The 27011-nt window shown below is 45.7% G+C and overlaps 1 protein-coding gene across 4 annotated transcripts; it reads left to right on the forward strand.

Moving 5' to 3' along the window:
- Positions 1-1375: 1375 nt before the first annotated feature.
- pnpla6 (patatin-like phospholipase domain containing 6) lies at positions 1376-26779 on the forward strand (the record flags this gene model as incomplete). Of its 4 annotated transcripts, none has more annotated exon segments than XM_045223348.1 (31): positions 1376-1458; positions 1573-1664; positions 1815-1955; positions 2223-2382; positions 2865-2945; positions 5501-5629; positions 5724-5804; positions 6139-6346; positions 6500-6600; positions 6877-7056; positions 7576-7653; positions 8050-8255; positions 8879-9010; positions 9303-9426; positions 9679-9868; positions 9947-10096; positions 10331-10394; positions 10608-10776; positions 11059-11241; positions 11885-12003; positions 12557-12713; positions 12982-13098; positions 13313-13382; positions 17117-17233; positions 21141-21257; positions 23214-23362; positions 23479-23631; positions 24041-24160; positions 24447-24549; positions 26185-26342; positions 26468-26779. In XM_045223348.1, coding segments are annotated over 31 exon segments (4010 nt in total), but the record flags the coding sequence as incomplete, so codon positions are not given.
- Positions 26780-27011: the final 232 nt, after the last annotated feature.

The raw sequence follows: 27011 nt of genomic DNA on the forward strand, positions 1-27011 counted from the left end.
AAACCCAACACCTCTCATCACCCCGAGAACACCATCCCAGTGAAGTACGGTGGTGGCAGCATCATGCTGTGGGGATGTTTTTCATCGGCAGGGACTGGGAAACTGGTCCGAATTGAAGGAATGATGGATGGCACTAAATACAGGGAATTTCTTGAGGGAAACCTGTTTGAGACTGGGATGGAGGTTCACCTTCCAGAAGGACAATGACCCTAAGCATACTGCTAAAGCAACACTCGAGTGGTTTAAGGGGAAACATTTAAATGTCTTGGAATGGCCTAGTCAAAGCCCAGACCTCAATCCAATTGAGAATCTGTGGTATGACTTAAAAATTGCTGTACACCAGCGGAACCCATCCAACTTGAAGGAGCTGGCGCAGTTTTGCCTTGAAGAATGGGCAAAAATCCCAGTGGCTAGATGTGCCAAACTTATAGAGACATACCCCAAGAGACTTGCAGCTGTAATTGCTGCAAAAGGTGGCGCTACAAAGTATTGACTTTGGGAGGGTGAATAGTTATGCACGCTCAAATTCAGTTTTTTTGTTTTATTTCTTGTTTGTTTCACAACAAAACATATTTTGCATCTTCAAAGTGGTAGGCATGTTGGGTAAATCAAATAATCCAAACCCCCCCCAAAAATCAATTTTTATTCCAGGTTGTAAGGCAACAAAATAGGAAAATGCCTAGGGGGAGTGAACTTTCGCAAGCCACTGTACCTGCCCGAATGCAAAGTGCTAACTATAAAGTTTGGTGGAGGAGGAATAATGGTCTGAGGCTGTTTTTCATGGTTCGGGCTAGGCCCCTTAGTTCCAGTGAAGGGAAATCTTAATGCTACAGCATACAATGACATTCTAGACAATTCTGTCCTTCCAACTTTATGGCTACAGTTTGTGGAATGCCCTTTCCTGTTTCAGCATGACAATGACCCCGTGCACAAAGCGAGGTCCATACAGAAATGGTTTGTCGAGATCGGTGTGGAAGAACTTGACTGGCCTGCACAGAGCCCTGACCTCAACCCCATCGAACACCTTTGGGATGAATTGGAACTCCGACTGCAAACCAGGCCTAATCGCCCAACATCAGTGCCCGACCTCACTTATGCTCTTGTGGCTGAATGGGAGCAAGTCCCCACAGCAATGTTCCAACATCTAGTGGAAAGCCTTCCCAGAAGAGTGGAGCTTGTTATAGCAGCAAAGGGGGGACCAACTCCATATTAATGCCCATGATTTTGGAATGAGATGTTCGACAAGCAGGTGTCTCTTGCCCATACTCTTGGCCATATAGTGTTTTAATAAAATCAACTATATGTACTGAGCTTGTCTGATGCTTTAAGCACACTGTCTAGTATCTCCATATATGTATGTTGTAACTTCTCACAGACCTGCAGGCCCAGGAGGCTCCCAAGTATCGATTCCGCAAGAGGGACAAGGTCATGTTCTATGGCCGAAAGATCATGCGCAAGGTTAGTGGCTGTGGTGGGATGCGTTTTGGGGATTCTAGCAAAGTAAAATGGTACCCTTTTGTTCGACAATGCATCTTTTTGCCCTAGTTGACCTTTGACCTCTTGCGCTCACAGGTGTCCCAGTCCACCTCTTCCCTGGTGGGCACAGCTTCCTCCTCGCGCCCACGACTTAAAAAGAAGCAGAAAATGCTCAACATTGCCAAAAAGTGTGTGAACACGGTTTACCCTGTCTACTCTAGTCTACTCTACTGATATCCATGGTGCTAACGAACTTAGTGACTACAGAGTAGAGAACAATAGTCTGTTATACATTTGTCCTCTCGCTCTCTCCATCCCTCCCTCTCTCCTCCCTCCAGGATTCTGCGTTTTAAGAAGGAGGTGCCCACCCTGGTAGCTAAGGAGCCTCCTCCCTCAGTGCTGGAGGCCGACCTCACAGAGTTTGACGTGGCCAACTCCCACCTGCCCTCTGAGGTGCTCTACATGCTAAAGAACGTCCGGTACGTAGGGACTTCTCAGTGTTTGTGTGTGTGTAGTGTACTCTGTGTGTGTTAAGATGTTGTCTTATCTATATGGAGGAGATGTGTGTTCGAGAGGATCAAAACCGCCATGTATCATGGGTAAATTGTGACTGACTGATCTACAAATAATATTGAGTAGTTATTTATGATGCAAGGTGGTATGTAGATCAGTCAGACACCTTTTTGTATATGTGCGAATGTGTGTCTGTAGTAATCTCTCCATCTCTATCCGCCCACCCCTTGCAGTGTGCTGGGCCACTTTGAGAAGCCTCTGTTCCTGGAGCTGTGTAAGCACATGGTGTTCCTGCAGTTCCAACAGGGAGAGTACGTGTTCAGACCGGGCCAGCCTGACAGCAGTATCTACGTGGTGCAGGACGGAAAACTGGAACTGTGCCTTACTGGAATGGTGAGAGAGGGAGTGTGTGTGTGTATCTGTGTACCTGTGTGTGTTTCTCATTTACACAAATGGGCAGACATAATTGAATCTTTTTTGGGGGGCCTTCGGTGCAAATGAGCCTCCATCCATGCTAACGAGTAAACAGGACCTCATAAGGGGCTTACAGTCCTCTAACAATTAACTCTCAAGTAGGTCATTAAATAATGATTAACACCTATTAGTGTTTGACTCCGATTATCCCAATATGGAGGAAAAGGCAAAGATGGAAGTGAAACTACAGTAGAATCTGACAAAGTAAACAATTTTGAAAGTTATGGCCACAATGAACTTGCATTTGGGCAAAGATTGGAATGACTTATCTTGAAAACATTCTGTTCATGTTAACTGTCAATAGTACTGTTTGCCTGTGTTTTTCTGTGCTTTTTTTAACACAGAAATGTATGCGCCTTTGTCTGTGTTGTTCATTTGTGATGACATACTCTGTTTTTTAGGACGGCAAGGACGGTGTGGTGAAGGAGGTGTACCCCGGAGACAGTGTCCACAGCCTTCTCAGCATCCTGGACGTCATCACTGTAAGACACGCCCACTTCCTGTCCACACTCCCTAAATCACCATGAACGTGTCGTTTCTTGTTTGAGTCATCCCTTTGTCTGTCCCTTTCACGTTTCAGTCAGAACTTTGAACTTACAGTTCCTATTAGAATGTATAACATTAGAATTGTCAACAGGGAGAATGAATGGTGCTAGTCAAGGAACAAGTCAGGGCATTCTAGCGTTAAATCATAGCCTCCAAAGTTGAGGCTTATTTGAATCATATCAGTGTCATGAGGATTTCGCAATTTAATGTTATATCATGAAGCACTATGATATGACAAGTGTGGCTTAAGTGCCCTTTTTGACTTTTGGTGGGAAAATTTTTCAATAAGTATCCAATGAACTATTAAACACATACTCTTTAGCATCAAGAGAATTTGGTAGCTAGCATGTAACTCCTAAGACACATTTCAGTTGAATGCATTCCGTTGTACAACTGACTAGGTATCCCCTTTTCCCTATATTTAGTCTTGGGAAAACTCACTGACACAAACTTCCATGACCCCATGCTTTACGGCTGAGTGGAAAATGTCTCTAAAGCAATGGTTTCTGCTGGTGGGTTCTGCTAGTTCCCTCTTCCTATAATTTTCAGGTTGTAAAACTTTTAGTCACATTAACAAATTCCTCTCAGTTCTGCTAGTTCCCTCTTCTTGGCTTGTGACTATAAACATTTTTTGAGTAGTTCAGTTTTTTATTAGTGCGTGGGTCGCAGGGACATTTAAAAAAAGGCTTCACCCAAGTCTGTGCAGCAAAAATGTTGTGAACAACTGCTTTCATTTTTCACTGACTGATATAGGGAACTGATGAAAGAGCCTTGTCATTGTGTTTGTTTCAGTGACACCTAGCTAGCACGTGACTCCTAAACTCAGCAAAAAAAAGAAACGTCCTCTCACTGTCAACTACGTTTATTTTCAGCAAACTTAACGTGTCAATATTTGTATGAACATAACAAGATTCAACAACTGAGACATAAACTGAACAAGTTCCACAGACTGTGACTAACAGAAATTGAATAATGTGTCCCTGAACAAAAGTAACAGTCAGTATCTGGTGTGGCCACCAGCTGCATTAAGTACTGCAGTGCATCTCCTCCTCATGGACTGCAACAGATTTGCCAGTTCTTGCTGTGAGATGTTACCCCATTCTTCCACCAAGGCACCTGCAAGTTCCCAGACATTTCTGGGGGGAATGGCCCTAGCCCTCACCCTCCGATCCAACAGGTCCCAGACGTGCTCAATAGGATTGAGATCCGGGCTCTTCGCTGGCCATGGCAGAACACTGACATTCCTGTCTTGCAGGAAATCACACACAGAACGAGCAGTATGGCTGGTGGCATTGTCATGCTGGAGGGTCATGTCAGGATGAGCCTGCAGGAAGGGTACCACATGAGGGAGGAGGATGTCTTCCCTGTAACGCACAGCGTTGAGATTGCCTGCAATGACAACAAGCTCAATCCGATGATGCTGTGACACACCGCCCAGACCATGACGGACCCTCCACCTCCAAATCGATCTCGCTCCAGAGTACAGGCCTCGGTATAATGATCATTAAATATATATATATATTTTACCTTTATTTAACTAGGCAAGTCAGTTAAGAACAAATTCTTATTTACAATGACGGCCTACACCGGCCAAACCCGGACGACGCTGGTCCAATTGTGCGCTGCCCTATGGGACTCCCAATCACAGCCGGTTGTGATACAGCCTGGAATCGAACCAGGGGGTCTGTGGTGACGCCTCAAACACTGAGATGCAGTGCCTTAGTCCGCTGCGCCAATCGGGAGCATTCCTTCGACGATAAACGCGAATCTGACCATCACCCCTTGTGCGTTCCTGGTGTAACTCGGGCAGTTGTTGTTGCCATCCTGTACCTGTCCCGCAGGTGTGATGTACCGATCCTGTGCAGGTGTTGTTACACGTGGTCTGCCACTGCAAGGACGATCAGCTGTCCGTCCTGTCTCCCTGTAGCGCTGTCTTAGGCGTCTCACAGTACGGACATTGCAATTTATTGCCCTGGCCACATCTGCAGTCCTCATGCCTCCTTGCAGCATGCCTAAGGCACGTTCACGTAGATGAGCAGGGACCCTGGGCATCTTTCTTTTGGTGTTTTTCAGTCAGTAGAAAGGCCTCTTTAGTGTCCTAAGTTTTCATAACTGTGACCTTAATTGCCTACCGTCTGTAAGCTGTTAGTGTCTTAACGACCGTTCCACAATTGCATGTTCATTAATTGTTTATGGTTCATTGAACAAGCATGGGAAACAGTGTTTAAACCCTTTTACAATGAAGATCTGTGAAGTTATTAGGATTTTTACGAATTATCTTTGAAAGACAGGGTCCTGAAAAGGGGACGTTTATTTTTTGCTGAGTTTATATTTAGACTTTAGAAAAACCAACCCAAACTTCCCCTCCCTTTACTGCTGAAAATAGGAAGTTGTAAAATGTCTGTAAAGTCACTAATATTGATTTACAGTATGTTCTAAGAGCCTGTGTGTGTGTGTGTGTGTGAACCTTATCACTGTGTGTGTGTTACAGGGACACCAGAAGCCGTACAGGACGGTGTCGGCGCGGGCGGCTGAGGTGTCCACCGTACTGCGTCTACCTGTCGAGGCTTTCCTCTCCATCTTTGAGAAGTACCCTGAGACCCTGGTGCGGGTTGTCCAGGTAAGCTGTAGCGCGTGTGTTTGTCACTAGGTGTGGGCGTGTGTTTTCTCTTAATGATCACGGGTCCTTTTCCTCCCGCTTTCTTGTCATGCAGATCATCATGGTTCGTCTCCAAAGAGTAACAGTTCTGGCGCTGCACAACTACCTAGGGCTCACCAACGAGCTCTTTAGCCATGTGAGTCAACCGCCCCACACACACACAGCGCCACGATTCATAATACCACCCAGATCCTCAAACATACACACACCCACATTCCACGTGTTACTTCATCCACCAGGAATGCTACTTCATTAGCTGAAGCTACATCAGACATGCTGTTTTCATTACGATTGAGTCATTCAAAGCTAACGCTACTGCTAGAACTTTGACCATAATGTTCTTAATGCTAACTTCACTTTTCAATGCTGACCTGGTAATTATAACGATGCTAATTCAATGCTAGCCTGCCTTCATTGACCCTAACCTCTTCTCTCTCTCTCCCCATGCCCCTGTCCTCCCCTCCCTATAGGAGATGCAGCTCCTGCGCCTGCTGCCCCTGTCCCCCCACCCCGTGCCCCGCACCAGCCCCCAGCGCCACGGCAAGCGTTTCGGTAGCCTGACCGTGCCCATGGAGGACCGCGAGGCCGCCGTGAAGGACGGACCAGATCCTGGGAAGGATGGAGCCACAGTCCCACCAACCCTCAGCAGGACCATCTCCATGCCTGTAGACATCGCTGGTGAGGACCTCTTTCTGTCGGTCTCTCCATCCCTCTCTCTGTCCTCTTCCATTCTATTCTCCCTGTCCGTATGGTAACATCTGCATTCCTAGTATGTAACTTGGCGCTGTTGCTTCTGACTAGTGACATTTACACATGTTCATGTTAACACAGGCATGCAGAAGAATCTGCGGTCGGATTTCGACATGGCCTACGAGAGGGGACGGATCTCAGTCTCCGCTGAGGACGGCAACACACCACCCACCTATACACGGGTCAGTATACACACATGCGCGCACTCACACACACAAGGTTGGATATTAGTGACATCTCTACATTTGAAATAAAATCACAAACACACATTTTGAGTAATTCAACAGTTTTATTCTAATCCCTAACAGTCATCCTAGTGCACTAAAATACACATTTGCACTTCAAAGTAGACCAGTAACTCATCTTAGTACACCACATATCTGCACTTCAAAGTACACCAGGTACAGGGTACAGTAATTGACATTAATGTCCCTCCATGTTTTCTGTTCCTATCTCAGGACCAGCGAGAGAGGAGGGTGACCGTAGACGAAGTGCCGTCGGGGGTGTACCTGTACCCCGAGGAGGAGGTGGGTCTGGACAACCAGTTCTCACCAGGACCAGGACCCGTCCCCGGTCGCCCCAGCGCTGCCCTGTTCGAGGAGGCCCTAAAGGAGCTCCTCAAACTCATGAGGATAGAGGTTAGTACTAACTACTACTTTAGTAACCTTAGCAACCATCTACTATGTACTATATGCAACCATGACTCTAGTAACAATGTAATAATTTACCTGATTATTGTGTTAAACTGTCACCAAGTTACTTTGTCCTTTGGGTTAATGTACCATGTCTAGACGAGACATTTTGAAACGCAAAACCCAAAAGGGTTCTTATTGGACAAGTTCAAGTACTACCTCCCCATTTCAAAACATGTCTCCTTACTGGACACCACCCAGCACTTTCTCCTTCTTTATCTCAAATGATTACAGTTCCATTTCACAATCTACTGTTATGGTTGGCACCGAGCATCTGAAATGTACGATATCGAAGTTCTGTCTCCTTCCGTATATTTGCCAACCCTCTTGATTTGCAGCCCAGGAGAGCAGACAGTAGAAAGGGAACCCAGACATTGTTTCACCACCAAGAGCGTTTCATCATTCCCTCCCTCTGTCACTGTCTCACTCTTTCTTTCTCTCTGTTCTTTTTCCTTCTTCTTCCAGGACCCTGCTCTGCTGAATGGGAGAGTGACTCTGCACCATGCCAAGGCAGGAACTGTGCTGGCTAGACAAGGAGACCAGGTACTTTACTGAGGCTTGGAGAGATGGAAGATGTCTTCCCTCCGTCCTCTCCTCTGTTTAATGCAGGTTGACGTTTATTGTCATGAATCTTGCCACTGAGCGATTTCCGCTAGATGGGCCAACTGCAAAGTCAAATATCGTCGTGACAATACATGCCAACCTGACTGTTTAATCACCAATGTTATGAGGAAGTCTCCAAAACATTATAGGAATCTGCGATATCAAAACCCTACCATCCCTTAATTATTTCCTTGACATCTTTCCCCCTCTCTTTCCCATACACTTTGTTCTCCCCTCCCCAGTTCCTTCCCCCCTCCTCTCCTCTCTTCAACCCCTCTAAACTCACCAAAACAATACTCTCCCAAACATGAAATCTGATCTTTCTTCTCCTCTCAGGATGTGAGTCTCCACTTCGTCCTGTCCGGCTGTCTCCATGTGTACCAGCGGATGATAGACAAGCAGGATGCAGTGTGTCTGTTTGTCACCCAGCCGGGTGAGATGGTGGGCCAGCTGGCCGTGCTGACTGGAGAACCCCTCATCTTCACCATCAAGGCCAACAGAGACTGCACCTTCCTCAAGATCTCCAAGTCGGACTTCTACGAGTGGGTGTCTAGGAAAGACGAGACTAGAGATAGATTAAAGCAGGGTTAGGCAACCCTGGTCCTGGAGTGTCGCAGGCACTTCCTGTTTTTGATTTAACTGACCTGGAAGACCAGCTGTGTTGAATTTAGGCAATCACTGAACTGATCAATTAGCTCTGTTGGTCAGGTGTGGTTCCTAGTTGGAACAAAATCCTGCAGTACCTTTGGCACTCCAGGAACAGGGTTGCCTCCCCCTGGACTAAAGCCTTCTGTGTGAAAGGGGTATAGTTCAGTCTGGGCATTAAGCTGGGACATTAGTTTAGAATTAGAGGTATGCGGTTTGTTGAATGAAATATACCAGTGGTCACTGACTGTTGAATATAAAACCATCTTTTACAAGTAGGTTGACTTCAGTTCCAAACATGCATTTCTCATTCTGTGTCACAACTGTCTCACTTGATAAGATGCTGGTTATTACTATCTCTCTGGTAATGGTAGAAAGGACGGAAGTGGCTAACACTTCCCCTAACCCTAGCATTATTGATCAGTTCCTGTGATATTTAAGCATAGTGACTGCCTCCCCTAAGATACTGTCTGTGTTTTTTTCCTGATCTTGTGTGCTCTGTGCTGCCCGCTGTCTTTAGGATCATGAGAGAACAGCCCAGTGTGGTTCTGAGTGCAGCCCACACCGTAGCCATCCGCATGTCCCCCTTCGTCAGACAGATGGACTTCGCCATAGACTGGATGGCTGTGGAGGCCGGCAGAGCCCTCTATAGGTATCTGGACAAATCTTTTCTTATGGCAGTATTTTAATTTGACCAGTAAATCTGTATTAGTGAGTTTGTTCTTATTACAAGCAGGCCAACTTTTTCTGACTGACAGTATCACCTATCTCAAGGTATTTTTCTTTGACACGTTTCAAACTCTTAGCTTGATAAAGTTCCGCTTCCCTAGCCTTGCACAGACACGCTCAAATGTACACTGTCCTGAAACCAAACCACTTTTTTTAGGATCAGATTAAATCTGAACTCGCTGTTTCCACCCCCTCTCCTCTCCTCCTATCATCAGGCAGGACGACCAGTCGGACTGCACCTACATAGTTCTGAACGGGCGTCTACGTTCTGTTATACGTAAAGCTAACGGGAAGAAGGTGCTGGTAGGAGAGTACGGTCGAGGAGACCTCATAGGAGTGGTGAGACATTGGCCTATTTCTACAGCTCTCATCTTCCTTGTCTTTTATGTAAAGGCAGAATATGTTGTTACAATATTAGTTTATAAAGCTAATATTCAGAATAAAGTATACCTCCTAATGTATTTATATTAGACTTATGTGTGTGTAAAGTACATATTTGGGTTGTATTAGATTGATTAGATCATTGGGGACACTATACCTTTTTAAATCCATGATTTTTCAGCTCTTACTATCTCCTCCTGTTTTTCCCAGGTTGAGGCTCTGACCCGACAGCCCAGAGCCACCACGGTCCACGCAGTCAGAGACACAGAGCTGGTCAAGCTACCAGAGGGAACGCTCAACAACATCAAGAGGAGGTACCCTCAAGTGGTCACCAGGTTGATCCACCTGCTGGGACAGAAGATCCTGGGGAACCTGCAACAGGCTCACGGACCATTCTCAGGTGAGTGTGTGTGTGTGAGACACACACACACACACACTCTCGCGCTCTCTCTTCTAACCCCCTACCATCCTCTACCAGGTTCTGCCCTTGGCCTGTCCAGCGTAGCGTCCAGCCCTGACGTCACCAACCCGGCCAGTAACCTGTCCACTGTGGCCGTACTGCCCATCTGTGACGAGGTGCCAATCAACGCCTTCAACCTGGAGCTTAGCCACGCCCTCAGTGCCATAGGTAAACACCCCTAGAGACTAGCATAGCAACTGTCAATCAAACCCTGACTATGACTTGAACGTCCTGTTTCATATTAGTCAACAGTGAATACATCTGCATAATGTGACTAGATTCTGTGGACAATAAAGTTTTTTACTATATTGTTACATTGAGCGACCATGATATCCCATTTCATATACATCAGTTGTTCTCTCTGAAATCTTAAACATATTCCAATTTGTCCTTGACGTGTAGGACCTACCCTGCTGCTGACCAGTGACATCATCAGAGAGCGACTGGGGGCCTCCGCTCTGGATAGGTCAGTTTGATGGCATCAGCCCAAAACTCTTATCTTACCTCCTGAAACTCCCTGAATTGTCCATCTCTCCTGTATTCCCTCTCTTTTATACCCTTGTGTCTCCATATAGACTTTCTCAACCCCATTTCTTCCTTTTCTATCCTCTCTTCTTCCTCTCCCTCCCTCTCTCCATATCAGTTGGTTGTTCTTAACTCTCCCTCTCCCCTCTAACAGTATCCATGAGTACCGTCTGTCTGGCTGGCTGGCCCAGCAGGAGGACATCAACAGGATAGTCCTGTACCAGACAGACAGCAGCATGACTCCCTGGACCCAGCGCTGCATCAGACAGGCTGACTGCATCCTCATCGTGGGCCTGGGGGACCAGGAACCTGCACTGGGACAGGTAGCAGTAACGGGGGAAGGGGTGAAGAGCTGGACGTTGGTTTGGGTGGGGCTCAATTGGAGGATGGGTTGCTAGTGTTTGGAGGATTGGTTGACCTATGAAGCTACTCTACTTACAAGCTGCCTAGTTGTTACATGTATTTGTTCAATTTCAAACTTTCATTGTGAAATTGTACACTGAAACCTCATATATTTAGAGATTGTTTTTAAAAAGCAGTCTAGTTCTGACTTCATCTTATCCTCAGCACTGTATCTAACCATGCCTCTCTCTCTCTCTCTCTAGTTAGAGCAGATGCTGGAGAACACAGCGGTGAGGGCCCTGAAACAGCTGGTGCTGCTCCATAAAGAGGACGGCTCGGGGCCCTCCAGGACCGTAGAGTGGCTCAACATGAGGAGCTGGTGCTCCGGACACCTCCACCTCCGCTGCCCCCGCCGGGTCTTCTCACGACGCAGTCCCTCAAAACTGGTACGACTCCCTGGGGAGATGCCATGACTTCTTTCTTTCTTTCTTTCTTTTTACTTTCTCTCTTTCTAACTTTAGTTAGTTAGTTTTTTTCTTTCATTCATTCGTTTATTCATTAATTCCACACTCACCTTTGCCCACATCTGATTGTGTTCCTCCATTAAATGGAGGTTGATGACAGTTGTACAGAGAGCTCTGACGATGTGATAAGAGAGGAGGCTTGTCTGTTTGCAAGAAAAGGTTTTATGTATACTTTAATAGCCTGTTGAGGATGTCCTCTTAATCTAATATATATATATATTTTTAACCTCTTATCTTGCACCGAGTGATGGCTCAAAATGAAGCACTTTGCTGTTCTACGAGTAACATGAGTTTTGGTTTTCAAGAGTAATAACAGTGCTTTAGCTACAAAGGCTTTGGGAAACCCAGTCCAGGTCGTTTTGGGGAAATTATCCATTGTCAAAGAATGTTGGGCTCTTGATTGACAAGCTTACCAACCAATTACAGTGCTTCGGTGGATAGCAACTGTCGCTAACCAGGCCCAAGTCTGAATGGTTGGACAAGCTCTCGTTTCAAGCGCATGGAAGCCTATAAATTGCTCTGATTATCATCTGAATTTGACGTGTGTGTGTGTGCGCACGTGCAGAGGGAGGTGTATGAGAAGGTGTTTGAGAAGACAGCGGACAGACACAGTGATTTCTCTCGACTGGCCCGGGTCCTGACTGGGAACAGCATCGCTCTGGTGCTGGGAGGAGGGGGAGCCAGGTCAGTGGACTAAGTTTTTATAGGAACACCTCTATTTTGTACCAGACTCTGTTTTGTACCAGACTCTGTTTTGTACCAGACTCTATTTTGTACCAGACTCTGTTTTGTACCAGACTCTATTTTGTACCAGACTCTGTTTTGTACCAGACTCTGTTTTGTACCAGACTCTATTTTGTACCAGACTCTGTTTTGTACCAGACTCTGTTTTGTACCAGACTCTGTTTTGTACCAGACTCTATTTTGTACCAGACTCTATTTTGTAGATGATCAAGTAATACATTCTTTATCTGCACCATCAAATGCATGTTTTCAATGACAGTCATGGGACCATAGCGCTTTGCATGAGAAGTCCTGTCTGTTGTTGATTATTATCAAGCTTTCTTGTAACATTGTCCATCAGTGTATCTCTAGTTGTGAATTAGTCAAGTTCTTTCAGATATTTTCAAATGAATGAAAGGAGTTGAAGAAATGCAGGCAAAATTAGTCTCTTTAGTCCTCAAACAGACGGTGAATTTCCTCCTCTCTGATTGGTTGTCGTCTGTCACTCTTGCAGAGGCTGCTCCCACGTGGGACTGATCAAGGCCATGGAGGAGGCAGGGATTCCCATCGACATCGTGGGCGGGACGTCCATCGGGTCGTTCATCGGGGCGCTGTACGCCGAGGAGAGGAGTGCGGTGCGCACCAAGCAGAGAGCCCGCGAGTGGTCCAAGGTCTGATCCTCCTACCGCTATACCATCATGCACTTCTCTTGTCCATATATCTGACCATTTGACACATTCCTTTGACAGGTGACATATTAGAGGGGATCAGTTTGAGCATTGCGAGGTACAAAATCACAAATCTTGATCACATAATGAGTGGTCATTTGGGATGCAAGGTGATTTGTGGATCAGTGATTCTGTGCAATGTCGATCTCAGACACGCTCAATATGAACCTTTTGTCTCTCTCTATCTCCTTCCTTTCCTCCCTCCCTACAGGCCATGAACTCCGTATTCAAAACCATCCTTGACCTGACCTATCCCATCACCTCAATGTTCACTGGAGCCGCCTTCAACACCAGCATCTCCAAAGTGTTCCAGGACAAGCAGGCTGAGGTGAGAGGTCACTGTCTGTCAGTGCTACTAGAGATGTTTGTCTGTGAACGAAACTGGGCCACGTTCAGTAGGCAAACCTTGTGAAAAGTTGCAGAATAGCGCTGACGTGATTCCTACTCCACATTTTGGAGAGGCATATTTGTTCTACATATATTCTTCTGAACGTTTCTTATTCCGATTTGAATATCCAATGTATGTTCTATCCAACCATCAGGACCTTTGGTTGCCCTACTTCAACGTGACTACTGACATCACAGCGTCCGCCATGCGTGTGCACCAAGACGGTGAGTGACAGGCAGCTAACCGCTGGTCCCTCCCCCTCTCTGCTCTATCGCTGTTTATAAATGAACGACTCGATTTTGAAGTTATCTTGACCGCAGTATAGAAGTAATTGTCAAAATTCTTCAGGACTTTGAGTAGACATTTGATAGCTGTTAGGATAGGTCTCAAGCAGTCAGAAAAAACACACACACACACACGTGAGTTAGATATGTAGTTGTATAGTTTCTTTAGATATATTCTCCATATGTAACACTATTTAACTCAGTCCACTCACGCTGGTATGGCCCAATTTGACTTAGAACTAATATGTGGGATTGGCATGATTGTTAATTCCTAAAGTAAATCAGCGATGGATGATGACAGCTAATTTAGATTAGAACACCCTGGTTTTACTGAATCAGAGTGTGGGTTATGAGATTAAAATCCTAGCCCTTAATTTAGATACATTGGTTAGATTCAGCATGTCTTTCAGCTTTATAATATGAATAGGGGGTCATACAATTGGTATACTGGAGTAAAATCATATTTTATCTGTTTGTTTAATATGTTCATCCATTAACTCATTGACTGACACTTAATATATGGATTGTTTATGTATGTGATGACTGACTGAGAAATGCACTACCACTAACTGTAGCTAGAATAGTCCTAGAGTCTGGGAGTACGACCCCTGCTGACCTCTTGGGGTCAAAGGCCACAACCTTTTGGCTTGTGGAAGGAAGCCTACCCCCAAATCCAGTGTTGGTACATGTTGCATGCATTCATTATCACCGGTAATGTCCACTAGTTTCTAAGAGCAAAGGCGTTTATGTACTGATTTTAGGCAAATGTAGCAAATGAGTCCTCCTTGATCCTGGATTTGGGGTGTCACAAGGTTGTGGGGTCCCCCAGTTATATCTTGGATGCTCGTCTGCACTTGGCATGTTTACTAACGGCGAGAGCAAAGCTTTACGATGCTATCTTCCTGTGTCTCTATTTACCTATCAGCTTCCTCCTCCCTAGTGTGACGTCACTTCCTGTTGACACAGCCTAGTGCACTCATCTCTGTTGCTCTCCATCTCTTTCCCGTTCTTTCTTTCTATCGCAAACATAACAGGTTATTCCTCCTACCTCTCTCACATGTGTTTTATGTCTAAAACATGTCTTAAAACAACACCAAACAAACCATGCCACAGTGACTTCCCTAATGTTCATTTGCTAATATGGGGACACTTTTACCATCTGCTGGATAGGCCATACTATTAGCCTGGTCCCAAATCTGTTGGTGGGTAGACGGCACAAACAGATCTGGGACCAGGCTAGTGTAATATAGGCGTAGTGTAGTGTGCTAGTCGCTGATCCTTCCACCCCTGTCCGCGTCAACAAGTAGGATCCAGAACACTTTTCCCTTGCTTTACCCCTCTGCACCCTAACGCCACTCCCTCCATCCCTCCCTCCCTCGCTTCCCGTAGTTTCCCCCAATGTGCTTTTCTTTCATACGGCTCTAAATTTCCATTACTGGAGTCATACACACAGGAATAGAGTGAAGTTGCCCCTAGACGCTGATCTTGGGTCAGTTATGTATTTCCCCCAATAAAGGTTAAGTTTAGTATTGGGGAGCGGAAGCTGATCCTAGATCTGTACATAGAGGAAACTTCACCCGTAGCCTACACCACACATGGTCAGAGAGCAATGTCTGCAGCTCCGAGTGAGTGGGCAGTTTTAACACCAACCTCAGGGTATTTCAATAGAGGAAGTTCCACCGTTGGCGCATTAGTAACGCAAGGACTTTACGAGTTCATGGTGGCACTATTTGGTTTATGCAACACCCCATGTTTCCACAAGCCAATGAATGGTACAGTCTCTGACGTTGTGTAAATTGAGCGTCATTTAGTCATTATTTTTTATGTTACGCTAGTCGCTAGACCTGTAGCTTAATTTCAAGATGGCGGCTTTTAGAGTATGGTCATAGCCATCAAGTTTATAGATCCTGCGTCGTGTGTGCTAGCTAACTCTACCTGGCTTGTAGATGGATCTTTCTCGATCTTCCTTTGTGATCTTTTTCTAACTCTTACTTATCTCTTTCACTGGTCTCCACTATCTATCATTCTCTCTCTCGATCCCTTTCTCCGAGAATGTCGGTGCATTTTGTAGTAATCTTCTTGTTTGTTGTCGGCTGCTATCTATCTAACCAAGCTAATAATAATTCTTACACACTAAACAAAACGGTGGCTGTTGATAGCCTGGGAAAGAGTAGAAATATGCTGAGTGTACAAAACATTAGGAACACCTTCCTAATATCGAGTTGCACCCCCTTTTGCCCTCAGAACAGCCTCAATTCATCGGGTCATGGACTCTACAAGGTGTTGAAAGTGTTCTACAGGGATGCTGGCCCATGTTGACTCCAATGCTTCCCACAGTTGTGTCAAGTTGGCTGGATGTCCTTTGGGTGGTGGACCGTTCTTGATACACACGGGAAACTGTTGAGCGTGAAACCCAGCAGCGTTCCCGTTCTTGACGCAAACCGTTGCGCCTGGCACCTACTACCATTCCACATTCAAAGGCACTTACATCTTTTGTCTTGCCCATTAACCCTCTGAATGCCACACATACACAATCCATGTCTCAATTGTCTCAAGGCTTAAAATCCTTCTTTAACCTGTCTCCTCCCGTTTATCTACACTGATTTTGAAGTGGATTTAACAAGTGGCATCAATAAGGGATCATAGCTTTCACCTGGTCAGTCTGTCATGGAAAGAGCAGGTGTTCCTAATGTTTTGTACACTCAGTGTATGTAGGTCTCCATTTTCCAATGAGGTTTATAAACTAATACATGGTTATGGTGTTCATGGTTCCTTTGAGTGGTTTAGGAGAGTAAATGAACAACACCCTTTAGCTATAAGATTGAAATTCAGTGAAATATTAATGCTGTGACGCTATTGAGGTTTTTTGTCTATCTGTATTTTAGAAAATTCAATCATTATCTACAGTTCTGTCTGTGCAATCTGTTTTAGTTCTAGAACTGGCCTCTTAGTTGTTGTTTTTAGTTCTAGAAACGTTGCTTTATGTTACCTGACCATGTTCACTGAAGGTTTTAGATTGTATACGTCAGATACAATTTCAGGTCGTTTACGTTTTAGATTGTATACGTCGAGCTCTGGACATGTTTTGCCTCTCCCTTTTGTCTCCTGCTCTTTTCTCTCCTTCACTCTCTCTATATACAGTATCTTGCCATCTCTAGCTCGGTCTTGCTCCTAGGGTTACACAATTCTCAGGTTTTTCAGAAATTCCGGTTGGAGGATTCCCAGAATCAATTGGGAATTCTTCAACTGGAATTTCCCCCAACAAATACGGGAAATTTAGGAACGTTTGTGACAATTTGGAACCCTACTCGCTCCTCTCTCCTTTGTTTCACTCCTTTTCTCTTTTTCTCTGGCGCTCTGTCTTTCTCTGGCTCTTTCTCTCTCTCTCTTTCTCTGGCTCTGTCTGTCTCTGCCTCGCTCTCTCTCTCTCTCTCTCTCTCTCGGTCTTTCTCTGGCTGTCTCTCTCTCTCTGTCTTTCTCTGGCTCTCTCTCTCTGTCTTTCTCTGGCTCTGTCTCTCTCTCTCTCTCTCCTCTCTCTCTCTGTCTTTCTCTGGCTCTGTCTGTCTCTGGCTCTGTCTCTCTCTCTATCTGTCTCTCTCTCTCTGTCTGTCTCTGTGTGACGTGGGGCTATCTGTCCATGTGTGATGTCCCCTCTCCATCTTCCATTCTGACAGGCTCGCTGTGGCGCTATGTTAGAGCGAGTGCCTCCTACACCCCCTACTTACCTCCCCTCTGCGACCCCAAGGATGGCCACCTGCTTGTGGATGGTTGCTATGTTAACAATGTCCCAGGTCAGAATTCAAAGTTCAAACCCGACCCGTCTCACCCCTCAATCCCAAAAGGAGTTGTAGAAGTTGCTCCTGACCACTGATACAGGGTCAGATATTATTTTCACCCACCTGATGGTTAATGTTAGGATTGGGGTTATGTCATCTGATCCCAGATCTGCGATTAGGGGCAACTTCTACCTTAAGCTCCTTGAAACGACCGACAATCAACCACTCCCTCCCCCTCCCTCCTTCCCACGTTCCGTCTCACCTTAACCCCACCTGACTAGTCGGACATTGGGAACCCATGGTTTGGAAGGAAAGTTAGGCTAATAATACAGTGTATATTTCGGTATGTGAGTGGAGGGGTTGCAATGTTCGCTCCCCTACACCCACCACCACCCGTTCTTAACACCAATACTTCTCTATTCAATTTGGCTTCAATAGTTTACGCTCATACACACGTCAGTTCCGAATTGGCTTTGTCCTGCCCCCCAGTGTCAGTAAGCCCCTCCCCCTCGCCTCCGGATTGGCAGTGAGGCTTTGCTCATGCAGGTACATATCCATGGGTCAGACAGAGAGGTGCATGATGGTCCTGCTTCTGGTGCCCCGCCCCCTCCCTGTTTTTGGTTCTCCATGCTACTCTACTTCATCTCCCAAGTTCTACTGCACTTGGCTGGTATACTACACACCAAGACTACACACTCGCCTGCTTTTTCCTGAGCATGGCACACAGGCCTTTCCCTAAGGCCTTTCCATGCAGCTTGCTGCTTGTTGTTTCCCACTTTCTAAAGCTTTAAGCTTGGGTCTCAGTCACTTCTTCGTCAGTGTAGGTCCATAGGTTATATATTTTGCATATCGACCTACAGTGAGGGGAAAAAAGTATTTGATCCCCTGCTGATTTTGTATGTTTGCCCACTGACAAAGACATGATCAGTCCATAATTTTAATGGTATGTTTATTTGAACAGTGAGAGACAGAATAACAACAAAAAAATCCAGAAACGCATGTCAAAAATGTTATCAATTGATTTGCATTTTAATGAGGGAAATAAGTATTTGACCCCTCTGCAAAACATGACTTAGTACTTGGTGGCAAAACCCTTGTTGGCAATCACAGAGGTCAGACGTTTCTTGTAGTTGGCCACCAGGTTTGCACACATCTCAGGAGGGATTTTGTCCCACTCCTCTTTGCAGATCTTCTACAAGTCATTAAGGTTTCGAGCCTGACGTTTGGCAACTCAAACCTTCAGCTCCCTCCACATATTTTCTATGGGATTAAGGTCTGGAGACTGGCTAGGCCACTCCAGGACCTTAATGTGCTTCTTCTTGAGCCACTCCTTTGTTGCCTTGGCTGTGTGTTTTGGGTCATTGTCATGCTGGAATACCCATCCAAGACCCATTGTCAATGCCCTGGCTGAGGGAAGGAGGTTCTCACCCAAGATTTGACGGTACATGGCCCCGTCCATCGTCCCTTTGATGCGGTGAAGTTAATAATAATAATATGCCATTTAGCAGACGCTTTTATCCAAAGCGACTTACAGTCATGCGTGCATACATTTTTGTGTATGGGTGGTCCCGGGGATCGAACCCACTACCTTGGCGTTACAAGTGCCGTGCTCTACCTGTCCCCTTAGCAGAAAAACACCCCCAAAGCATAATGTTTCCACCTCCATGTTTGACGTGGGGATAGTGTTCTTGGGGTCATAGGCAGCATTCCTCCTCCTCCAAACACAGCGAGTTGAGTTGATGCCAAAGAGCTCGATTTTGGTCTCATCTGACCACAACACTTTCACCCAGTTCTCCTCTGAATCATTCAGATGTTCTTTGGCAAACTTCAGACGGCCCTGTATATGTGCTTTCTTGAGCAGGGGGACCTTGCGGGCGCAGTAGGATTTCAGTCCTTCACGGTGTAGTGTGTTACCAATTGTTTTCTTGGTGACTATGGTCCCAGCTGCCTTGAGATCATTGACAAGATCCTCCTGTGTAGTTCTGGGCTGATTCCTCACCGTTCTCATGATCATTGCAACTCCACGAGGTGAGATCTTGCATGGAGCTCCAGGCCGAGGGAGATTGACAGTTATTTTGTGTTTCTTCGATTTGCGAATAATCGCACCAACTGTTGTCACCTTCTCACCAAGCTGCTTGGCGATGGTCTTGTAGCCCATTCCAGCCTTGTGTAGGTCTACAATCTTGTCCCTGACATCCTTGGAGAGCTCTTTGGTCTTGGCCATGGTGGAGAGTTTGGAATCTGATTGATTGATTGCTTCTGTGGACAGGTGTCTTTTTATACAGGTAACAAGCTGAGATTAGGAGTACTCCCTTTAAGAGTGTGCTCCTAATCTCAGCGTGTTACCTGTATAAAAGACACCTGGGAGCCAGAAAATATTTATTTCCCCACATAAAATGCAAAATCAATTTATAACATTTTTGACATGTGTTTTTTCTGGATGTTTTTGTTGTTATTCTGTCTCTCACTGTTCAAATAAACCTACCATTAAAATTATAGACTGATCATGTCTTTGTCAGTGGGCAAACGTACAAAATCAGCAGGGGATCAAATACTTTTTTCCCTCACTGTAGCTATAGGAATAAAACATTTAGCGTTCTCTTTAGGGTTTGAAGCTGATCCTATGGTATCGGGATATAAAGGTTTTGTGTTGAGATCGGAGAAGATCACCATATAGGCTATTTCATGTTTGTTTTTTAATTGTGGTCTAGTCCATTTAAATGTGTCCATTTGTCTGTCTGTTCGTCCATCGCTTGATCCTCGGTCGTCATACCGAGCAGTGCTTATAATGGCTTATAAATGGCTTATGTCAACCATTTGCCCCCCCCCCTCAGCAGCTACACCTCCCCCTGACTTGCCTTGTGCCCATGTATGTGCATGTGTCCGTGTACTGTACGCATCTATATATTCTTACATATATATAGATGAGTGTCGCTGATGCTACCCGTTTCCCGTTAGCTTTTTCTAGCGAGATGTCAAAAATGTTCTGGATCCTACCGACGCCCATAGACGTACATACAGTTCCATCACTCTTGTTAGTGAAAGGCTTGATTGAAGCCTCAAATTAAATGTGGGCTGAAAATGGTGACTATGCGTTTGTTAGTACTTCTAAGTCCAGAACAGTTCAGTTCAATGATTCCACACTGAAATTCTTCAGTCTCGTATGTCCCCTTCAAACTCCACACACACAGCAGCATCCTTCTCTTCCTCTGGTGCTCCTTCTCCTTCCAATCCATGCAGCGCCCAGCCTCCCCCTGCCCTCTGCTGGTCCGGAGTGGTATTACAGGACCACAGCTCTGGGCAGGGCTGGCTGGTTGCCCCTAACATGTTCACTAGTGTCTGAGAGATCTCCAAATGCTGTGACCAGACTACCAACCTCCAGTGCTCCTTGTGTCTAGTTGGGGAGTCAGGGACCTGAAGGCTAGGTTTAAAAGGTTCCTCATACCTGTATTTTTGGTGAATTTCCCTTTTGTATGTTTTCACCAAGTGCTGTAAAACAGACAATTTGTATAAATGGTTATAAAAGCAAAAGCTTCACTTTGGCTGGATAACCTTTCACAAGGGTTAACTCACAAGGAGCATAAGGTTGTGGTTGGGGACAGAGTCTGGAGATCGAACCAACCCTTGATACTCTTTGGCTGCACCCTTACCCCTGTACCCTGTGCCTAGGCCTGACATACACACACACACACACACACACACAGGTCTCTGTGCATGGTAAGGTGGTTTGGGGATACAGAAGCAATTTGAGAGGTTGGGCAGCACCACATTCCCACCTCTGGGTTAACCAATTGGGATTGCACCCTTTGGTTTGGGGATATGGTCTGCTGCCAAAACGCATGACTAACCTGAGACTTTACACCAACATTATTGAGATGTTATCCCCCCCCCTCCCCTCCCTCCCCCTGGGTGTGGCTCACAGGGTCACTGTGGCGCTATGTGAGGGCGAGCATGACCCTCTCAGGGTACCTGCCGCCCCTCTGCGACCCCAAAGATGGAAACTTGCTTATGGACGGGGGCTACATCAACAACCTGCCAGGCAAGTAGATGAGGAGGAGAACAGGAAAGGAGGGAGGGGGGACATAGGATATTTTCAGTTATTTTAGTTGGGGGGATTGAGAGATCGTCCATGGGTAAGTATGTATGTGCGAGGGCTGTCATTGACGATGGTGGAGATTATAGTTTGACAGAATTTTGTTGTTTTTGTCTTCAATCTGAGCAGTGGGAATGAGCGTTCAATTAATTTCCATTGTCAAAATGTTTAAAATGTAATTTGCCAACATTATTTTCAAAACATATCCATAGATTGACTGAAAAGAAAACAAATATGTAAATGAACCCCATAGTGTATTTGAAATTGGTCTATAACATGCTTTCAGCTCAGGATCAATCTTTACTGTCAGATGGGAGGAAATGCAGCACAGATCGTCCAGTGTGTTAGTGATTGTGGACACTGGTGATACAAACTATCCCATTGTCCAGTATTCACAAGCTGTTTAAATCAATACTAAATCAACAAGAGTTTCAGAAAGCTATGTGTCTGTCAGTAAGGCTTCCTGGTGTCTTACTGGCTGAGAACATCTAAAGGGGCGGGACATACCGTATTCCTCAGATTATTGGGGTGTTGATAGAGTTGTGATTTATTTGGGCAACTTAAAAACGATATACAGTTAGCGTTCTCAATTCCATAAAACAAAACAATAGCCTGTGCTTCTAAATCAGTGACTTACAAGACACCAGTCGGCTCTGACAGTACATTCCCTTCCAGTTTGAATACGAAACATAGCATCAGGCCCCTCAACAAACTGGTATTCATTAGAATGTTACCAACTTGGGCGTTCTACCAAATGGATGGATTGTTACATTCCAACTGGAAAAAGGACAACTTGAAACATTTTATTTCTGCATGCTACTCAAATCTTCTACTATGTTACTCTTATCTCCTCTGGAAGTCATCATTGTAGCGTGCAGAAAATAAATATGAAACACAAAACCATGTTTCACAAACCTGATGAAATTTAACATCATCCTTCTCCATTTTGGATGAATCCGGTTTATTTAGATGTAGAATCTCCTTGTGGTTTGTGCAACATGGTCGGATGGCTTAGAGGTCTACTATGTATTATGTGATGATTTGATGATTTGGGTGGACACACCCACAGAGTTGGACCCAGTGTTTTTCAGGCTAAAGCAATGACAAGTCTCACGTTCTTAAAGGCAGAAGAGGCGCAATGCCATAGTAACCATATAGTGTTGACGATGGATTTAGATCGCTAGGACCCATAGAACTAACGCTAATGATAGAAGTTTAAGCTCTTCAAAATTAGGCTTGGCTCATTTTGACATTTTTGTCATTTAGTAGACACTGTTATCCAGAGCGACTTACAGGAGAAATTAGGGTTAAGTGCCTTGCTCAAGGGCACATCGTTTCATCATTTCAACCAGCAACCTTTCAGTTACTGGCCCAACACTCTTAACCACTAGGCTATCTGCCAGTTCCTTAAACACATTGGGACAACACTGTGGAGTGGACTGGTGGGACCTGCACCCTTCACAGGGTACTTGGTCTCAAACACTCGCTGGGACTCGCACCATAAACACACACACCAAGGCAGCATTATCAACAATGCAGGAGCAAACCAAAGGTGGAAATTAGAATTCACCCAATTGGGACCATAAGAATTCACATTGGGACCATGTAGTAGGGCGATATGAGTAGATTTACTGTATAAAACTGGAAATTAAATTAAGTTTGATGTGATTATCCAGTGAGTGACGTAATGCAGCCAATTGGGGTGTCTGTTTTTGGTGGAGTGAATTTGAATATGTTAATGAAGTATAGGAAGGACAACGGTCCTATTATGAAATAACCACAATAACCCCAGACTGGTTTTTCCTTATTGTCCCTGCTGCCGGCTCGTGTACGTCCGTGTTTTTGTTTCGCTACGTGTGTGTGTGTGTGTGTGTGTGTGTGTCACAACGTGACATCCCACAGCGGACATCGCAAGAAACATGGGCGCCAAGACGGTCATCGCCATCGACGTAGGTAGCCAGGATGAGACGGACCTCTGTAACTACGGCGACAGCCTGTCGGGCTGGTGGTTGCTGTGGAAACGGATCAACCCCTGGGCGGAGAAAGTGAAGGTGAGATGATCAACGCAGATGACCCCACACACCAACACGCGCACACACTCAATCACACACACTCTCTCACTTACACACACACACACACTCACACACTATCGTCTATACCCACCCAGGTTCCAGACATGGCAGAGATCCAGTCCAGGCTGGCCTATGTGTCGTGTGTACGTCAGCTGGAGGTGGTTAAGAAGAGTGCCTACTGCGAGTACATCAGACCACCCATCGACCGCTTCAAGACAATGGACTTCGGCAAGTTTGATGAGATCTACGTGAGTTCCACAATTCCTTCTCAACACCTCTCTCCCTCCCTCCCCCCCTCCTCTACGTTCCTCCCCCCTCATCTCCCTTCTCATCTCCCTTCTCCCCCCTCCTCCTCCTCTCGCTCCATTTCTTTCTCTGATGTATCTTCTCCTTATACAGGCTCTGGGATATGTTCAAAGTGTATTTACATTCATGATAACTTTTGTTATGTAATAATGTTAGAGAGAAGCACATTTTAGATAACAGCTGACATTAAGTCTGGTAAAATACACAGTCTCCTGTTCATAGCTAACAAATCTCACGGTAAAAGACCTTCTTCGGAGCTTGGTCTCCAACAGACTCTAGTCATATTGCTTGTTACTGTAGCACATGGTCTGTCACCCCAGGCTAACCTCTCCTGTCCTCTCTGTCTGTCAGGATGTGGGCTACCAGCACGGTAAGCTGCTCTTCACCGGCTGGGCCCGTGGTGACATTATCCACAACATGCTCAAGGACCACCGCTCGGCAGACTACAACGACAGCAAGACTAAGACGGACGTGAGTCACTCACACACACACGAACACACACACACACACACGTCACAAACCTTACATTTACCATCTCACAGCTGCTCCACTTTACATTATCCATTAGCACATAGTTACATTTCTATAACGTTTTTATAACCGCCCTTACATTGTGACATTCTCCTAACATAACATTTACCTAACGTTATTATAACATTCCCATGACATTCTCTTGTTTTAAGCTGTGCTCGTTATTACATGTTACATGAATTCTAACATTCTTGTAACATTAGGACATTCTCTTGTTGTATTCCAGTCCTGTACGTGTCCAGGATCCGACTTCACTGACCTGGCTGAGATAGTGTCCAGGATTGAGCCGGTCCAGACCTACGTCGATCCTGACACTGATGCTGCTGAGGGTAAGGGGCTATTATAAAGTGGAAAATGTACCGAAGTCTGGTTGAGCAGTAACACTGCCCCCACGGCGATAAGGGTTTGAGCCTTTGCCCTTTATCTCTGTTTCCCTCTTTACCCGTCTCCTGACTCTTCCAAGTGTCCTGCAATAAAATAATAATCAGAGCTCCAGAGCCAGTGTCCACAAAGCCTCTCAGAGTAGGTCTTGATCTTTAATCAGTTTTGCCTTTTATATCATAATGAATAAGATTATATGGAATGATCCTAGATCAGCACTCCTGCTCTGAGACTCTGTGAGTAAGGGCCCTGGTCGCCTTTAAAACATATTGAATGTATCTTTACTTAAATTGTAGCTCCTTTACGATAGAAATATACCTGGAGAGATACACTATATATACAAAAGTATGTGGACACCCCTTCAAATTAGTGGATTCGGCTATTTCAGCCACACCTGTTGCTGACAGGTGTATAAAATCTCCATAGACAAACATTGGCAGTAGAATGGCCTTACTGAAGAGCTTAGTGACTTTCAACGTGGCACCGTCATAGGATGCCACCTTTCCAACAAGTCAGTTTGTCAAATTTCTGCCCTGCTAGAGCTGCCCCAGTCAACTGTATTATTGTGAAGTGGAAACGTCTAGGCTCAGCCGCGAAGTGGTAGGCCACACAAGCTCACAGAACGGGACCGCCGAGTGCTGAAGCGTGTGAAAATCGCCTGTCCTCGGTTGCAACACTCACTACCGAGTTCCAAACTGCCTCTGGAAGCAACGTCAGCACAATAACTGTTCATCTGGAGTTTCATGAAATGGGTTTCCATGGCTGAGCAGCCTCCTAAGATCACCATGCGCAATGCCAAGCATCGGCTGGAGTGATGTAAAGCTTGCCGCCATTGGACTCTGGAGCAGGGGAAAGGTGTTCTTTGGAGTGATGAATCACGCTTCATCATCTGGCAGTCCGACGGACGAATCTGGGTTTGGCGGATGCCAGGAGAACGCTACCTGCCCGAATGCAACTGTAAAGTTTGGTGGAGGAGGAATAATGGTCTGAGGCTGTTTTTCATGGTTCGGGCTAGGCCCCTTAGTTCCAGTGAAGGGAAATCTTAACGCTACAGCATACAATGGCATTCTAGACAATTCTACGCTTCCAACTTTGTGGCAACTGTTTGGGGAAGGCCCTTTTCTGTTTCAGCATGACAATGCCCCCATGCACAAAGCGAGGTCCATACAGAAATGGTTTGTCGAGATCGGTGTGGAAGAACTTGACTGGCCTTCAGAGCCCTGACCTCAACGCCATTGAACACCTTTGGGATGAATTGGAATGCCGACTGTGAGCCAGGCCTAATTGCCCAACATCAGTGCCCGACCTCACTAATGCTCTTGTGGCTGACTGGACGCAAGTCCCCGCAGCAATGTTCCAACATCTAGTGAAAAGCCTTCTCAGAAGAGTGGAAGCAGTTTATAGCAGCAAAGGGGGGACCAACTCCATATTAAAGCCCATAATTTTGGAATGAGATGTTCGACGAGCATGTGTACACATACTTTTGGCCATGTAGTGTCTCACATGGCAGTCTTCAGTCTTGTTGCTAGCGCAGTATGGCTGGTCTCTTTCATAGTGTATAACTGTGTCTGTGTGTCCCACAGCGGGGGACGAGTCGGACTGCCTGACGGAGTATGAGGAGGACGGGATGGACACGGTGAGAGAAGAGGAAGAGGAAGAGGAGGAGGAAGAGGAAGAGGGGGAACAGGAACTCGATGACCACTCCCCCGTAGAGTGGGACCAGAACGGAGTCTTCCAGGTGGTATGTCTAACACACACACAGATACATGGACACCATATCAACATCATAGACTCTCACTCACTTTCACTCACTCACTCACACACACTCATCCTACTGTTAGTAGTGACTGTGTGTTGTTCCTCTAGGATGAGGAGAAGTCAGTCCGCCAGCGGTGGAAAACAGAAGGTGACTCCAACACCTACTCCGAGCTCTCCGACTGCTGACAGGAGGAGGGAAACATTAGAAATAGAGACTTTGGGTCCAAGAACTATGAGGAAGTGAGGAAAGGAGAGATAAGAGTCAGGCTCTGGGTCCAAAAACTGAGGTGGAGGTGGAAGATGAGAGTTGTATGTCGGGCAACTTCTGCAGCTACTGTAGCTTAAGAAAAGTTTTTTTTTTTTAAGGGAGTAGACTTCATTTACATTTTAGTCATTTAGCAGACGCTCTTATCCAGAGCGACTTACAGTTAGTGAGTGCATACATTTTTTCATACTGGTCCCCCGTGGGAATCGAACCCACAACCCTGGCGTTGCAAGCGCCATGCTCTACCAACTGAGCTACACAGGACTTAATTTCAACCTCTAAGCCAGGGATCTCCAACCCTGATCCTGGAGAGCTACCGTCCTGTAGGTTTTCACTCCAACCCTAATCTACCACACCAGGGTAGCGTTCCAGGAACAGGGTTGGAGA

Source organism: Coregonus clupeaformis, chromosome 1, assembly GCF_020615455.1.
Source record: "Coregonus clupeaformis isolate EN_2021a chromosome 1, ASM2061545v1, whole genome shotgun sequence".
NCBI lineage: Eukaryota > Metazoa > Chordata > Actinopteri > Salmoniformes > Salmonidae > Coregonus > Coregonus clupeaformis.